The sequence below is a fragment of the Athene cunicularia genome (assembly GCF_003259725.1).
Source record: "Athene cunicularia isolate RWA chromosome 3 unlocalized genomic scaffold, athCun1 chr3_part1, whole genome shotgun sequence".
NCBI classification, from domain to species: Eukaryota; Metazoa; Chordata; class Aves; order Strigiformes; family Strigidae; genus Athene; species Athene cunicularia.
The window spans coordinates 86,518,994-86,535,576 of NW_020799097.1; the positions used below are offsets into that span (position 1 = coordinate 86,518,994).

The following is a 16,583-nucleotide window of genomic DNA, read 5'->3' on the forward strand; positions in this document are numbered from 1 at the left end:
AAGCCCTAAACTGACTCCCTGTCCTGTGCTCCACAGCGCAGGTGTTCTTTGGTTTGTGAATGCTGGGCTGGTGTGGGTGTTGAATTGTACAGGGGAAAGTGAACTGGCTGTAGTGCATATGTGTGTTCACATATATATAAAGCAGCCATTTTTGTTGTGGGGCATATTTCTTCTTGCCAAAATAATTACTTCAGTACAGATGTTCTTGTGTAATTGCAATTTTATCATTAGGTGGTACTTTATATTATATTCCCTTATTCCCCTTGATGTTTGGAAATAAACCGTACCAGGATAAATACCTACACTCTAAGGTTATTTGTTATAACTATACTGCTGAAATCGCAGTGGGATAACTTATGTTTAGACGGGGAAAAAAATATGTATTTTTATGGCATAAGATAAGGCTTGTCTGTATCAGCTTTACAGTGTTTTTGCAATGTGGACACACAGTATACATCCATTGTATACCCACTGAGGCACCATATCAGGGAGGATAATAAAATTTATATTTAGGGATTTAATGAAATATTTCTTGTGATATAAAAAGGTTGTGTTATCAGCTGCTTTAAGCTAAAGTACTCCTTCTGAGTTACAACATTCATTTTTGAGTGACTGCTTGAGTGAGGCTACTTCAGTGATGCCCACAGTTTACAGTGATGTTGCAAGTGGACAAACGAGAAGATTTACTAAAAATAACCTCAGTTCTGAGAGCATGGGAGGCCGTGAGGCGGTGTGCCAAAGCTGTGTGGAGGAGTCCCCTGATAGAGCAGCTGCTCTATCAGCCTCACTCTTCACTGCGAGTCTGATGGGTCTTGGTAAAGACAAAGGATTGGTTTTAAACTGTGTGACTCGAGAGAGAGGGTAAAGGGTTGTTTTGGTTATGAGAAAGGGAAGTGCTATGATATGGTGGTATCTGCAAGCAGCCTTTAGAGAGGGCTGATTGCAATCTACTTTTGCTGGGTATTAGGACACAGAAGAATCAGGGTGGGAGGATGAAGAGAGAGTCTGCCTGAGGCTCCTCAGAGTACTGCACAGTTTTGTTTTGAGCCCAGGAGGCCTGAACTGATAAAGCTAGACAGCTTAAATAAGTCTCAAGTGGATCAATACCTTACAGATAGAATGAAGTTTTCATTTTGATCTGAAGCTTCAACAGGAGAACGTTTTACTCCATAGAAGCTGGAGAGTTCTTTAATACGAGGAGGTGTCCCCAGACGTGCCAGATCAGTCGGGCAACTTCATTTTAACTGCTCTATCCACTCAGTAAGGTTTCCATCCTCTCTTGTTCAAATTGGGTAAAAGCATTTCAAGTGAGAGAAGTCCTGTGACATTGGAAACTAAATTCCAGGTTTTATTTTCTGGCTAGCCATTGTGTTAAGGGGTTTATTGTTATTTTAGATGCCCAATATATTGAATGTAGCAGGACAATCAAATTTTCAGAATGGAAAGTAAGGGCTTTTCTTGCTGCAAACACAAGGTGAGGGATCACCTGTACTTCTTGTGCCTTGCTGCAGGTAGCTGTAGTAGACCAAAAGGAACGAATTAATCTCTCTTATCTCCTGGTCTGAAAAGCAGCATATACTCATTTTTTTCTGTATGCAGGATGTGCTTTTCCAGATAACCAATAACCCAGACTACAAGGCTTCAATGTACATGAGTGTTTTTCTCAAAAAATGTGAAAAGCTACACTGCTTTAATTCTAATATCAGCTGATAGGTTTTGGGGTCCTTCCCCAAGGCTAAACTGATTCCTTGTAGTACTCTAGGCAGTATATACTCTTAAGTTTTCTTCTGTAAAGCCTTTATTCTGAAAAAATGTCCCCAAGATGTGAGCCAGCATTCTTGAGAGGAACCACAGTGAAAGAAATTTGACTATGAAGCTCTATCCCTGGAAATATGAGGCAACCTGAGCTTAGAAGATGGACAGTTCTGGAAGAAGATTGCATCCATCTGCTCCTTGAAATTAGAAAGAAAGAGAATGCTTCTGGTTTAAAAGTCAACAGTAACATAAATTATGCACAACTGGATTGATTTTTTTGAGATAGCTGTATAAAACCATTTAAGATATTTGAACCATAACCTCTTTGGTGGGTTTCTCAAGAATACGTTGCAACATCATCCACCCTGTAATGGGATGCATAAAAAGTCTTTGATCAGTAAACAGCTTCTTCATCCAACTCCATAAGAAGTTGGATGCAACAAATGTATAATCCTCTGTGTGATATGGAAGCACAGTAAGTGATAGGGTGACTTTCCCTTGGATACCATCTACGGTCCATAGGAACTGCTGTGATGCATAAACTATTTGCTGACCTCCTCCCATATTTCTCTAATCTGAGGTAGTCCATATTGTTCCTGGTATCACCAAGGCTTTGCTTTGAGTGTGTTGCAGTAGTGCACAAAGACATTTATGAAATTTGGAGTTGTGTGTCATTCTATTGCACAGCACTTTGACAAGTGTCAAGTTAAATTACAGTATTTGATCAAGAGCCTTTAATGGGGTGCCTAGCCAATGTCTAGCTGCATGCTCTTTAACAGAAGAAGCCACAGCACATGACATTTGCAGAAACTCAGCTCAAGTGTTTTAGTCTTTGATATTACAGAGATACTGTTTTCTGCACCTTTATAAGTCATCTCTCTCTCTCTCTCAGTCTCTCTCTCTCTCTCTCCACCCCTCTCTCCACTTTTCCTGACTGTGCATTTTCATCTTTGATTTCAGGGCCTGACTTCTACAAAACACATCATTGTGCTCTCTTCATTGCAGAGGGCTTGATTTACCAACACTGCATTCCAGGCTTCTGTTGATGTATTCCTGTCAAAACAGTAGAGATTTACCATCCAAAACTAGAGTATCACAGTGCCGAGTTTTTCCTGGGTGCTGTCTTTCTCCAGTTCTTCTATCCTCTGTCTGGCATAAAAGAATGTATTTTTTTTTTTTTTTTTTTTTTTTTTTTTAGTGTGCTATATGACAGGGGCTAAATTGCAGCTGTTTGTTACAGAGAAGACATTGTAGGATCTGGCTGCAGGCAGTCCTGAATCTTACTTCCTGTGTTGATAAGATTTTTCTGTATAGCAAATGGAAGAGCAGGATAAAATGTATTGTAGAACCATACAGGTGTACTTTGGCAACTGTAGGAATTTCTGAGGTAGGTGTGTAGGAAAAGAAGTCCTGAAAATGTTTTCCAAGTCCAACAGAAAACTGTCCATAAGATTCCTAGCTTGATATTCTGATTTCCTGACTATGGGGTATTTATTATAAAGGAGGTAGATGAACCAATTTTCCAGACCTTGTTGTCAAAGACAGACCTTCACAGAGAAGTGATTCTGCTCTCATGAAGGCAATGCAGTGGCCTGATGTCTTGTGTCAGGGAGCTGACATCTCTGGGAAAGCTTCAGGTATTTACTGAGCATGATTTGTCTTATGAAAGACAAGGAACAGAAAGTTTATCATGCTCCTAACCCTTGTGTAGAGAATGGTGAAGAAAGACAATAGGATGGCAAGAGGAGAGCTCTGAGTTATGGCTGAACCTCCCTGTTTGGGAAATGAGCTTTCGTTCTGACAGCACCAAGGGAAATATTTATGTCTAGCTCTCATTAGAGTAAACAGCAATATTCTGGCCTGAAGATGATAAAAATATATCACAATAGCAAGGTCTGTTTCTAAAAAGAAAGAGGAGGGTTAGTTTTCTATACATTTTAAGAGAGAATTTTTTTTTTCCTGGCTAATATTGCCAATTGTATTTGTCATACCTAACATGGGCCCATGAGACTGAGAGATTCAGTCCCTTTGGTGACATGGAAGAACACAAGACCCTTGCTAATTCTTCAAATTTCCTTCCCTGCACACACCCATCAGTCTCAGCTGTATTTTATCAATATTGAACATGAGTTACTGGCACTTTGCTCAGGTGGAACAGAGGTGCAAATATGGGTATTATCAACAAATCACAAAGGAAGTTGAGATCCAAGTGAAGTGAAACAGTGAATACATTTCTCTGTCTTCTTTATATGTGACAGGATGCATTTAGAGAAATGCTTTTGGCATAAAATTTTGAACCATTGTAAATTTTTGTTGTTGTTGTTTTTAGAGGTATATTCAAAATTTTAGTTTTCCTAAGAAACAAAAATACTTGTTCAGTTTAGCAGTAAGCCCAACTGAGAAGTGCTCTCAGAACTGAAAATTAATTGGCTTTCACTGAAATTTGTACAGGTAATAAGCAAAAAGCTGCAGATTAATGGCTTTACATCTCTTACAAATTCTGCTTGTTGGTGCATGTGTCACACATCTGTACACATTACTTCTTTCTGGCAATGTCTTACTACTTTGTGTGGTGTATTTAATTTCATGCTGGTTTTTTATTTCACTTTACTGGAAATAGAAAAAACAAGAACAAAAAGTTTGTTTAAAAATTAACAGTAATTGCCAACAGTAATAGCGTTTTTCAGTTTCATAAGTTTTTGTAATAATTCATTCTGTAGCATGATTAAAGTAGGTTAAATATTAAGGTCAGCTCCCAGAGGAGGTGGGGTCTGAGCTAGCAGAATGCTGAGCATTCCTGCAAGAGGTTGGGCACACAGGACTTCCCCTGCAGATGGTAGGACATGAGGACACTTAGTGTTGTGTATAATTATTTCCCGAATCTTCAGTAGAGATAGAAGGTCTTATAACATAACATTGAAGGTGACCTGGGTGAAATTTTTGTCAACTTTTTTCCCCAACAAGAAATGTGGATTTCATTTGAATTAAATTACTTCATCAGCTTCTGCTGATTTAGCTTAAATCCTCCCAGAAAGTGAACAAGAATCAAGAAATTTTTTAATGTGTTTTGGTTATACCCTTGCAAAAAGTAGTTGTTATTAACTTTTTCATTTTGAAATAGAAATTTGACATTTGCTTCCATTATATTTAAATTAATATTCAAAAAGTGAAAACTTTAATTTTTGATTGAGTAAATTGCTGACACTTGATGCTAAGTGATTTTGTTGAAATGTTTCAGAGACAGATTTTGAAATAAAAAATAAAGTCTGTTGCTTTCAGAACTGTAGTAACATTTCTTTCATAGCATCACTGGATCAGAGAGGCTGGAAGGGACCTCAGAATGCTTCTAATCCAACCCCCTGCTCAAAGCAGACTCAGCTCTGAGGTCAGACACGTTGCCCAGCACTTTATCCATTTGGGTCTTAAACCTCCCCAAGGACAAAGTCTAAACAGTCTGGCTTGCCTGTTCGCAGGGTGAACTTTTCCTTATACCCTGTCGAAACTTCTCTAGTATTAACACATGCCCATTAGCTGTTCTCATCCCATGCCCTGGTTTGAAGAGCCTGACTCTATAATCTCGGTACCTTCCTCATAGGTGCTGGGGGGAAGTTTTTAGGCACCTCCAAAACTACTGTAATTATTTGTGTGAATCTGCTGAGGAGATCTAGATTAAATTACTATTTGCTACTGTTTGTGAATTTCTTTATGCTTCAGCATATCTCCATGGAGGGTGGGATCACAACATTTCTTGCCTTTGTTTTGTCTGTTTTGCTTGAAAGCTGTTGGAGCTGGACTAATTTTAGCATGTGTGCAGTCTGTTAAGAGGAGGACCTCAGTCTTGGACCTTAGCATATGATACATAGCAATGGTGATAGTCTCCAGCAGTTGAAAACTTGTCTCAAAGAATTATCACTATCTCATGGTGGTGACTTAAATAAGTACAAGACAAAACTAACAGGAACTCTTAGAGGAAATATTTTTAACTAGGACAGGAGATTGCTTGTCAGAGCTGGTTTTAAGTCCATTGAATTTCAGTGCATCTGTGTTGTCAGAATAGTTTACCATTTGTATGCTGGTGTTATTTTAAATGTGCTGGCCTCCAAAATATTGATGAGGCAAAAAACCCTGCAAAGCTTACCTGCCTTTTGGCCTTTTTATGTGTGTGTTTAATTGTTCTGCCAGCCGGAAAGTTAAACAATGACAAAATGGACTGTGAATCTGTGTGCTGGCTGCTTTTCCTCCTGGTGTTATGAGAGGTTTTTGCTGAATGGGACAGAGATGAAGCAAAATAGCTTTCCACACAGTGTGTGGTCAGGTTTTAGCATCCAAGGTAATAGAATAACTGTAATTGTATAAGCTCCATAAAACTTACAGTTAAAGAAATTGTTTTATGTGATTTTAAGGACTGTTATTAAATGGCCAGTGGTTTGTGGGCCTCTCATTGCAAAACTTCTGTTAGTCACGCCTTTGAGTTGTCATAACTGTCATTACTTCTTGCTCATGAGCAGAGTCGACTAGGGGCTGGCTAAGCAGGAGTCCTGTCCCATGGCTTGAACTTTGCTAGGTTGCCCAGACACAGGGAAAATCTGTTTGCCAACCTTCCCTGGTGGTACTATCAGGAGAAGATAGTGTAACTGTACATCTATAATCCCTAATATTTTCCAGCTAATACTTGAAGACTGACAGATCTGCATGTGTTTCTTGTTTTACACAGTAACAGTACAAATATAAACCAGTGCACATCTCCTTTCTTAGTAGCAATGCCAGCACCTTAGAATCTAAAACCTTAGTATGTACAGGAATGCTTCTTAATGCCCAAAGTTGAGCTGGGCAGAGTTTGTTTCTGACCTTTCCTTGAAAGATACTAGTGCTCTTGCTCTCAGCTCTGTGCAACTGAAATTAAAGCTACTCTGGTCTCCTGGTGGTTGTCAGTCTCCTGCCTATTCAGTTTCCCCATGGGATTTGAAGATGCATTGCCAAGTAACCATGGCAGTAATTGGTAAGTGCTTACATTTGAATTAATCTGAGTTATAGTAAAAGTAGCTGGTTTTCTTCCCATATTAAACTAGTTCTAAACATCTGATTTTATTTTATCCAAGTATAATGGTTCAGCTTGCTTCATGCATTAAGCATGCAGTGACACATATCCAACTTGTCCTCAGAGCTTTCCAGGAACAGAATAATGCTGTGAACACTGTCATCTGTCTGACTACCATTTTCTATAAAAGCATTTTTCAGAGAGAAAAATAAGCTAAATTAATAATAAAAACAACCTCTACCCACTCAAAAAAAAAAAAAAAGACTAGTGATTTATCTTCTGCATTTGAGTGTTGAACATGGAAAGAAAGGAAAGAAAGCAGAAATGATCTTTCTCTAGCGAAATGTGTCAAGCTATTAAGTCAAGGTGTAGTTTTCTTGATGGGTACTATTGGACAAAGGTATGATTTCTTGTAGACATTCCGAATGTCATAGTTCATTTGATTTTTTACTTTTTTGGTTAACATTGGCTCTATGGATGGGAGCTAATTAATGATGATGTCAAAGACAGAAGGACATCTGTCACTAAATCAGGGGTTTTTGAGAACTTTTAGGTTAGGTAAAAAGATCTTTACTGGAATACAGTGATACCTGGTGAAGAAAATCTCATTGATCGAACAGTAGCGACATGAGAAGTGGTTTGTTTCATATTTTGTCATATCCTTCTCTAAAACTGGGAGCTTCACCCAAATAACAGCTGTGTAGAATATGAGTCCTCTGTTTTGCAGTATATACTTGTGTAGGACTTAGAGCTTCTCCTTAAGCCATTGGTCTTCAGGCATATTCATCATCTTTATTTTGGTGTAACCTAGGAGCAGCCCTGTTGCCAGTGAATTGACACAAATTTTAACTTCAGGTCTGAGCTGTTAATTTCACTAAGATTGCCTGTAGGCAACAAGCCTCAGATTTTATAAGACTTGTCCTGGATAAAGTTTGAAGCCCTATTTTGACTCTGTTAGAATTAAGTAAGTTAAAAATAATGAGTTTCTGGACAGTTACTATATAGTTCCAGGGGAGAGCACAGTCACTAAGGCACTGTGGCCAAAACATCTGAATTAACCACCCAAGAAGTGAAAGATTGCAGCCTGGGACAGCTTTATTGTTGCTATGAAATTGAATGCATGCATAAAATAAAGAGAACAATAAGGGGCAAGTGTTTACTGGGCATTAGAGGGATGTTTATTATACCTTCTACAGCATAAGCAGAAAGCTCAAATTATCTCCAGATTTTAAGGCATTGTAAAATAATTAAACAGAAATACTAAGAATCTTACTGGAACTACAAATCCAGGAAATGTTCCTCTGAGGATTCTTATTTCATTCTTTACATGTCTTACTAGGCTGTAACACCACAGCCCTGGGTAAGGCCACACAGAGAATTAAAGTGGAGTAAAGTTGCCTTGATTCTTGTCTGTAGCTCACAAGTCCTGTTGGAAGGCAGGGAAGGGATATGGCAAGCCAACTGCAAGATTTGTTGCTCTGTCCTTTTGCTTTCAGTCTGGATGAGGAAAAACTGTTCCATGTAGAGATACAAGAAAAAGCCCTTGGAGGTTGTTCTCACTCTGCCATGGAACATGCTTCTCGGGTCGTACCGCCGGTTTGCAGCAGCTGGTGGAGAGGCAACCTGGCCCCTTGCAGCAGAGCACAGCTGTTCACTTGTTGGTTAAACATCCTGTAAAGCATCTCTGTTCTCTTTGCTTTAGAAGGTGCAAAGAAGGGCATAGCACAAAGGAGGCCATGGCTCCTGGCCAGATCATTTCCCTCCAGACAAACAGATGAGATTTTTCACGGGACTGCATTTAGTACCATGTGCCTCAGATTTTAAGGTTGGGGAAGTGCTTGCCATAGTAATTCAGGCATATTAGCCATGTAAAATATAAGCATGACTTAGCGCACCCTTTGGCACAGAAGGTTAAAGCAGTAGGAGCCAAGCCAAAGTAAATTTGAGAAAAAAAGCAAGGGAGGGTATGCAGCCTCCCCTTTTGGTGATAGTACTCAGGTCAGCTTGGCTGTAATGTCACCTTAGTGAGCCTGCATCACCTATACAGGTTATTCGGAGAAAGAGAATCACTTCTGGTGATGATTCATAGATGCTAGGTTAGATCCCTGTAATTTGAAACTGTGAACATCCCATTCAGTGCCTTGTGTCCAGTTTGTATAGGCAACATACTGACATAATTCAGTAACTAAATATCCTGGAGAATAAGCAACTGTTTAGTGACCCTGTGTAACTGAAAATCAAGAGTGGCTTTTCTCATAGAAGAAAAGCCTGCATGGTTGTAATTTTGCTGTACATGAAGACTTATAAGATACAATGACTCACTTTATATAAACATATTTACCCAAAACAGAAAATACACCATGAATCCATATTTGCAAACATTTGAGTTGGAAATAATCAAAACTAATGGCATGCTTCCAGTATATTTTTGTCTGACATTCCATCAGTTAACTAAAAAAACCTATGCAGACTACATTTTACTTAGTAGGTGGCAGTCAAGAATTTCTAATTTTTCTACAGAAGAGTTATGGCTGGGGTTTAAAAAAAAAATAATTAAATTGGTCGGGCTTTTGTTTTGAAGGTGAGTGAGTAATGGTGTCTTTCACTTTCAGGTGCCCAACCTGAGACCAAAGGATATGAGTGTTTCATGATGGGGAACAAACACTGTTGGTCACAAGTGTAGATGTATTTTATAACTAGTCATGTATCTGCACAAATATGCTTAGAGAGTTTGTTCAGGACACCGATCTACAAACTAAACTTCCATCTGTTTTCTAACCCAGCACTAAGGTAGAGCTGGTAAGGCAGTTTTGGATAAGTTTTAATTACTAGGGAAGATCATTAATCTCCCTTGGGCTTGTCAAAATATCACATCTTCTGGTAAGCCATCCTTTGCACATATAAAGTTCATACCTTACTCCTTGGATGGTGCACCCAGGGGAGAGTATTTGTTTTATAAAATAAAATGTATGCCTCCAAATAAAGAAGAAAAATAGGTTTTTAGTTTTAATGTTTACATTAAAGTTTGCTTGTACATGACTGTTTCACATCCATAGCTTGAGAGCCATTTGTTGAAAATAGGATATGAAAGTGAGTATATTTCCAGTTTTTAATTTGACACAAACTGATATGCTAGCTCACTGGCCCCTATGATTAGGAATTAGGAATTCTGTTTCCAAGGGTGATAAGTACTGGATGCATCATAGTGTAATATGAAACTCCAGTAATGAATAATTATACAGAGAGATGCACCTAAGGAAATTTCTTCAGGTGTCAGTGGTGAAGGGTCTTGTCAGATACCGAATCATGAGAGTTAGTGTTACTTATCAATGATGATCTTTGCTGACACAAGTGTGAATAATATTTCAAATATCACTTAAATGTCTAATCTCCTTCAGAATCTAATAAACCTGCTGACCTTACTGACCTCTACTTCGACAGTGAGTCCAATTTTGCCTTGGATGATGTGTTGGTGAAAAAATAATTTATTTTATCAAGCTAAATAGGTGTCCCTTGGATTTTATTAGCAGTGTCTGTTTTCTTACTTAAAAGTGAGAGAAAGCAAATATGGCATGAGTTGGCATAGCCAGGCTGACTGAAGTTCGTGATCATATATGAATATATGCCAAACAAGATCCCAGTCCGCTCTGAGCTGGAAGCATGCGAGCATTATGTATTGCAGGGAGACTTTATTTATTGTTCTTTTCTTTAAGTGCTGTATCACTTTGTTTTGTTGTTTTTGTGAGTTTTTCTCCTTGACTATTGCTTAGTAACAAGTGGATGTATGGATTTGTCCTCAGTTTTTGAGGTTGCTTTTTGTGAGCAGCCAAAGTTAATTTAGAAACCATGAATTTTCAAACTGTTCCTTATGTATGTTATACTGTAACCATACCAAGTGACTTCTCTAAGCAAGGTATTTACAGAGCTTTCCATTAATACCTTTTATTTTGGCTAAGGAGTTTCATTAACTTCATTCTTGTATCGCTTATAAGTAGTGTGAATAAATTTCTTAGCAGAAATCTTTGCATCACCCCTAGCAGTGCCTTTGTTCTGTGTTAAAAATGGATGATTTAAGACATTTCTGTTCATTCACCTCTCTAGAAATATTTCCAAAGAGCATACTTTGCCCCCTCATATCTCAGAATTACCTCTAAGCTGATTTAGTCTAATTTCTTCAATTAATGCTACAGAGGATCTTCAGCTTTCAGAAAAGTTCGTATCAGTCATGAATTGGCTTCCAGTGTAGGGGAGTTAACTCTACAATGAATGTGTTTGAAAATCCCAGCCTGCCCATGGAGTTTTGAGGGAAAAAATACACCACCATTTCTGCATAGGTGGGAGGTGAAAAGTGTTCTTACTGCCCAAAGATATACCTTATGAAACTTGTATTTAAAAAAAAGGAAGCAGAGAATGTCCTTTCAAGAAATTACTCCAGTCTTTGCTATGGATTCGGTGGGCATTTAAAACAGTTCCCCTTTCCTGTCAGCAGTCCATTGGTTTTATTTGGATTGAACTTTAATCGGCTTTCGAATGCCCCTCCTGCAATGTCAGATCTTGATCTTGTGAATGTTTTCTCTGCCACAAATCCTGTAAGCTTTCAATAAGTCTTCAGCTGCTTGTTTACATAGGAACTCTCAGGGAAAAATAATCCAAATTGACTGAAGGTGTGAATCCAAAGTACATTATCTAAACTGGATTAAATCTTCATTACATTTTGGAAACTAATTCATTAAAATGATATTAAAGACAGTTCTGTTGTGAATGAGTGGGTCCACACAGTGGTCTAATACAGTTTAAATTATGCACTTCAAAAATGTAATTTGGATCAAGTTCCTTCTGCAATTCTGTGGACGCAATCCTTAGCACAGCCATACTGCGCACAGTGGAGAAGTGGTTTGCGTTGCACTGGAGCCCACTGGGCACCCCTGTATAGTTTATATCTGATATCGCTTGGCTCAAGTGGGATGTAATGTAACTTGGAGTATGAGCAGCTTATTGTCAATACGTAAAGCCATGCTGCCATCATTGCCATTACCATTACTGCAGTAGTATGCATAGTATCAAGGGGAAATCAGAGTCCTATTATACTAGATAGTAAATGAAAATAAATTAGCTGGCTCCTGTACAAAGAGCAGAGTCTAAACAGCTGCTGGCTGTGCTGGGCAAGCCGTGAGCTGCAGCAGCATCAGGTCTCCCAAGGTCCAGCCTGGTACTTTGTGTGAGAAGTCTGGCAGTTGAGAGAGTCTGTGTGGGAGACTTGCCTTGAAAAGTAAAAAGTGAAAATTTCTAACCTCCTGTGCTAGATCACAGGGCCAAATCACCATCAGCTGGCATGACCAACTGTGTTCAGAGCAATGCTAGCCACCCAAGCTGAATGATTTTACTCATGTAAATGTGCTCACAAGAAAACCACACTGAACATGTTTGTGCCATACTGCAGCCTACATCTGGTTACCTTCTCTTACCAGTTAAATGCTCTGTGAACTACCAGAGGCTTATTGCTTTTTGATCCCCTTCAAAATTCAGTCAAATCTGATAGGTCTTGTAAATGATTTTCTATCCTGCCATGCAATGATTTTTTTCTCTTATTGGGGAAAACCAGAGAACCCCATGAAGTTGTAAGAAATAGTTCATTGCTTTTTTGTACATTTTATCAGTAGCAGGTCAAAAATATAAAGGAAAATGCAGGTTCTTCCATTTGAATGAAATCTCAAAGGTTGTAACTGTCAAGCTAGAATATAGTTCTAAGGTTTTGAAAAGGCCAGGTACCTCCAACTATGTTTTTTCTTTAAGAAAATGCCAGCTATGGTCTTGGTTGGGTCAAGAAGTAGTTTGTTTTACACTGTCAGCCTTGTAAAAGGAATAGAAAATGCTGGAGAAGCGTTTAGTGGCAAGAGGGATAATGGCTCTGTCATTCAACTTAGAAAATGGTTTTTAAGAAATGTATTTTCACCTGAGGAGAGACCATGAGACCAGATGTATGACCAGAGTGGGTGGAGCCACTGCCTGTATTTAAGATTGGACTGCTGAGCTTGACCACAGGAGTAAATTTTTCAGTGTGTTTGGCCAATATTTGTATTTTCAATTGTTGTACGTAGTACAGGATTTTGCTTAGAATAATTTTATAGTGACGCTAAGATGTACAGAAAAATCTTGATTCAGCACAGACAACTTTGTAAAAGCATTAGCGAGTGATGGACAGCATGGCAGCTGAAATCATTGAATCCTCTCTAACCATTAAAATGTTGCTAGGAAATGAAAAAAAATCATGCTTTTTGCTTTCGTTTTGACCAATACATTTTGATGAAAAAGAAAGCAGACTCTTAAAAGAGAGGGCCAGGTTACGAACTGCAGTCTTTAGGTCAGAAGGAAGGACGAGGACAAGGAGGTGGTGCAGAAACTTCTGAGTCGTAATTCTGTGTCAGGTCAATGAAAATCTCAGAATGTTTTTCTTTTATTAAAAACTAATCTATCTGGAACTGCTTTGCACTTGCCATAGGCTAAAAGAATACATGGTGGCAGTGCACACAGTGTGCACATGATCAGCTGACATATGGCAACTGCATGCCCAGCAGTAAATTGTTCCTGTGTCTGAGACATCCAATACAAACACAAGGTACTTGCATACTGAAATGAGTGTGTGTGTATATATATGTTTGATCTCTTTGCTCTGACTTCTTGGGATAAAATAATGTAACTGCTTTTGTAAGTTCAGTGTTAGATAGTATGTACTGATATCAGTGTAATGGAGCTAAAGCTTCTTAAAATTTAGGAGGGTTTAGAATTCTTGGTCTTGACTGTCACACTTCAGCAAAATAAGAAGAGGTACTGTCAGCACAGACTACTTGTATACATATCTTAAGTCACAATTTGTCTGCCAAAGCGAACAACATGGAAGTAGCCTCATGAATTGTTATATCCATCTCTCCTTTGAGATAGTGCTCCATTTGACCTGCTCTGTTTAAAGTGCTCGTTTTACAAAAAGGAAACTGTTGAACAGCATGGTTAGTATTAACGTTGTCCCTGGGCAGTGCAGAACACACATGTGTTGGAACAAAACAGCTGCAACAGAAGCTGAATGTTGAATCGTCTCTCAAAAATAAACATTTTGCAAAACAAAGGTACTGAATATTTCTGTTCCAGCAGAACTTAGCTTTTTAATCAAAGTCTATACAAACTCCAGCATTCTTATCGAATAACACCACAGTATTAAAAACGGTCTTCACTGTTTTCCCTGCTTACTGGTTAATACAGCTGTAGTTGGTATGAACATTTCCATCTCATTGCAAACAATATTTTCATTGGACATCTTTAATTTTTTTAACTGGCTTATGTTTTAAGAGGTGATAAAAATTTAAAACAGCTAGTGCAAGGCTTCTTACACCTCAGCAAATTCACCTGAGCATTTAATACTAATTAACAGTGGCTGCTTATATCCAAATATTGCAGAAGCATTCATTTTCTAATCAGAAGCTTATGAATGAGACACAATTCTGTGTGAACCATTTGGTGACTGAACTTAATTTTAGAACAGAAATTGCCATATAGCTCATTGATTTAATTAGAGGTTTTTGAGCTTTCTTGCAGGCTGAATTGTTTCAACACATGACATAGTGACCCTACTTAATGCAGACTGTGTAAATTTGGAGCAACCTTGTGAAGTTGGTAGTGTTCAACTAGTAATAATGAGTGAAGAACAAGAATTCTAAAACCGTTGGGATCAGTGAGGTAAAAACTGAGATCCTAATAAATAGTAACCTGATATTTATTCTTGGCTGCTGTGCTGATGAGTCTGGGGTTGGTTTAGCTTACGCTTGTCATTTTTCCCACAGAGCTGCTCAGAAATTGAACCTGTCTTCCAAAAAGAAGAAGCACAGGCCTTCTGCATCATCTGTTCCTGAATCTCCTCTCTTCTCTACCAGTTTCAGCAGTATCCTTCAGACTTCCCCACCCCCTGCACCACCATGTTTGTTGAGGGCAGTCAGCAAAGTGAAAGACACCCCTGGTTTGGGCAAGGTAGGCCTTGCGAGTATCACTAAAACATGTGTTTTCTTTAGGAGAAGGTTATATCCTCATGCAAAACATTAATGGAATTGGAAGATCATGTCCTTTCTTGGTTGGCTTTACTGCAATTGGTCCCTGAACATGTATACAAAGGCCTAACAATGTAAGTTACTTGACACAAGGGAACTTCTAATGAAGTTAACTTGAACACAGCCAGACCTAATTGTGCAGCATTAATACATTTTAAGGCACAGCTACACTAAAAGCGCCTGCGTTGGGACCACAGTGCTACTTGGTGGTGATAATGTCCATTCTGCTAAGGTTTCTGGAGCAGCTGGCTTCTGTGGCTGTGTTTAAACTGCATAGCAGCTGCTTGCTGTGGCATGTTCTGGGTTCCTGATCCTCTTACTGTCCACACTGGTGTCTTGCCTGGACACACTGTAATTTGCTTCTGGCTCATGTTTCCTGGCTTTCTTCCAGTACAGTCAGGACAAGGCTGGACCATGTACCTGAACAAAGCCTACGTTGATAATGATGAATTGCTCCTTTTTCCTTCTGTCATGTTATTTCCTCCCATTCTCCATAATCATGCTCTCTTAAAATGCTGTTTAGGCACATACTTAAAATGGAAAATGGTTGAGGCGATGGAGGAGGTGGCTATAGAGTTTGCTGTTGCTTTGTTTGTCTGAGTGGCCCTTCCTTTTTTCCTGTCACAAATGAAGAGCCTGGCACATTTCATCTGGAAATACATGTGTGCAGTTGCCGAGGACAGCAGTTGGTTTTGATCAAGGTAGTTCATTATGCAAGCATCTGTGTGCGTGGCTTTTCCATAATCATTGAATACTAAGCAGTGACAATGAATTTGGTGAAAACCTTTGTGTTTAGAAGAGAAATTGTCATGTATGATCTAGAAATGATGAGCATAGGATGGGCTTCAGATTTTTCATTACTGATTTTGGAGACTCACTTTTTATATTGTGCAGTTCCCAAAGAACAGTGGTGTTACTTTCATGGAGGGTTTAAGGCCTGTTTGAAAAGGGATTCATTACACATAGGGCTCCCTTCCTTTCTTCTGAGCTGATAGGTGGGAAGAGATGTACAAATCTGTCATGATCTTGTAAAAGTTAGTAGTGATGCATACTCTGACTTTAGTGGGAGGAGTAAACTTGAAGCTGTTCATTGTTGTAAAAAGCTGGTATGGCAAATATTCACAATATAAACCATCCTCTCAGGATTCTTACTCTTCTGTGCTTAGGACAGGTTATATATAATAAAAATAAAAATTCCATTAAGGAATGGTGTGTTCATGGTGTTTAAGGGTGTGTTCATGAAAACAAGGTACTAATCTCCCTTCTTGAACTGTGAGAACACTTTTCCTGACTATCGGTTTTCACCCTTCCCAAGAAAAGGGTCTGCACCCACAGAGACACAAACATAGCTCTGTCAAAACACTACAAGCTGATCCGAACCTTTCTTGCTCCTCCGATCACTGTTTTCCAGTGAATAGGGCTTGGGAAACAGTTCTGCAGTATGCCCAAACAGACCTGTGGTTTGCTTTTTCAACACCACGTACGAGAACAGGCTCCAGGCTTCTCAGATGTGTAAGTAAGACTGAAATTTTGCAGTCCAGCTGATGGAGAATATTTCTTTTCAGTTTAGACTAACCATCCCGTAGCTATCAGAGTATTTGAGAAATAGTTAAGAGGTTTTAAAAAATGTTTTAATACATGCTTGTCCAAAGTAGTAAACCAAATCAGATTAATTCCTATAGTCATAATAGAGAAAA

The 16,583-nt window shown here is 38.8% G+C and overlaps 1 protein-coding gene across 1 annotated transcript in view; it reads left to right on the plus strand.

Annotated features, from left to right (window-relative positions):
* KIF26B (kinesin family member 26B) overlaps positions 1-16,583 on the plus strand; it is a gene marked incomplete at its 5' end in the record, with an annotated part of 298,247 nt that overhangs the window by 175,769 nt on the left and 105,895 nt on the right. Inside the window, one exon of the mRNA XM_026846220.1 lies at positions 14,626-14,809. Within this exon, the coding sequence (XP_026702021.1) occupies positions 14,626-14,809 (184 nt within the window). The remainder of the gene's footprint in view (positions 1-14,625; positions 14,810-16,583) is intronic.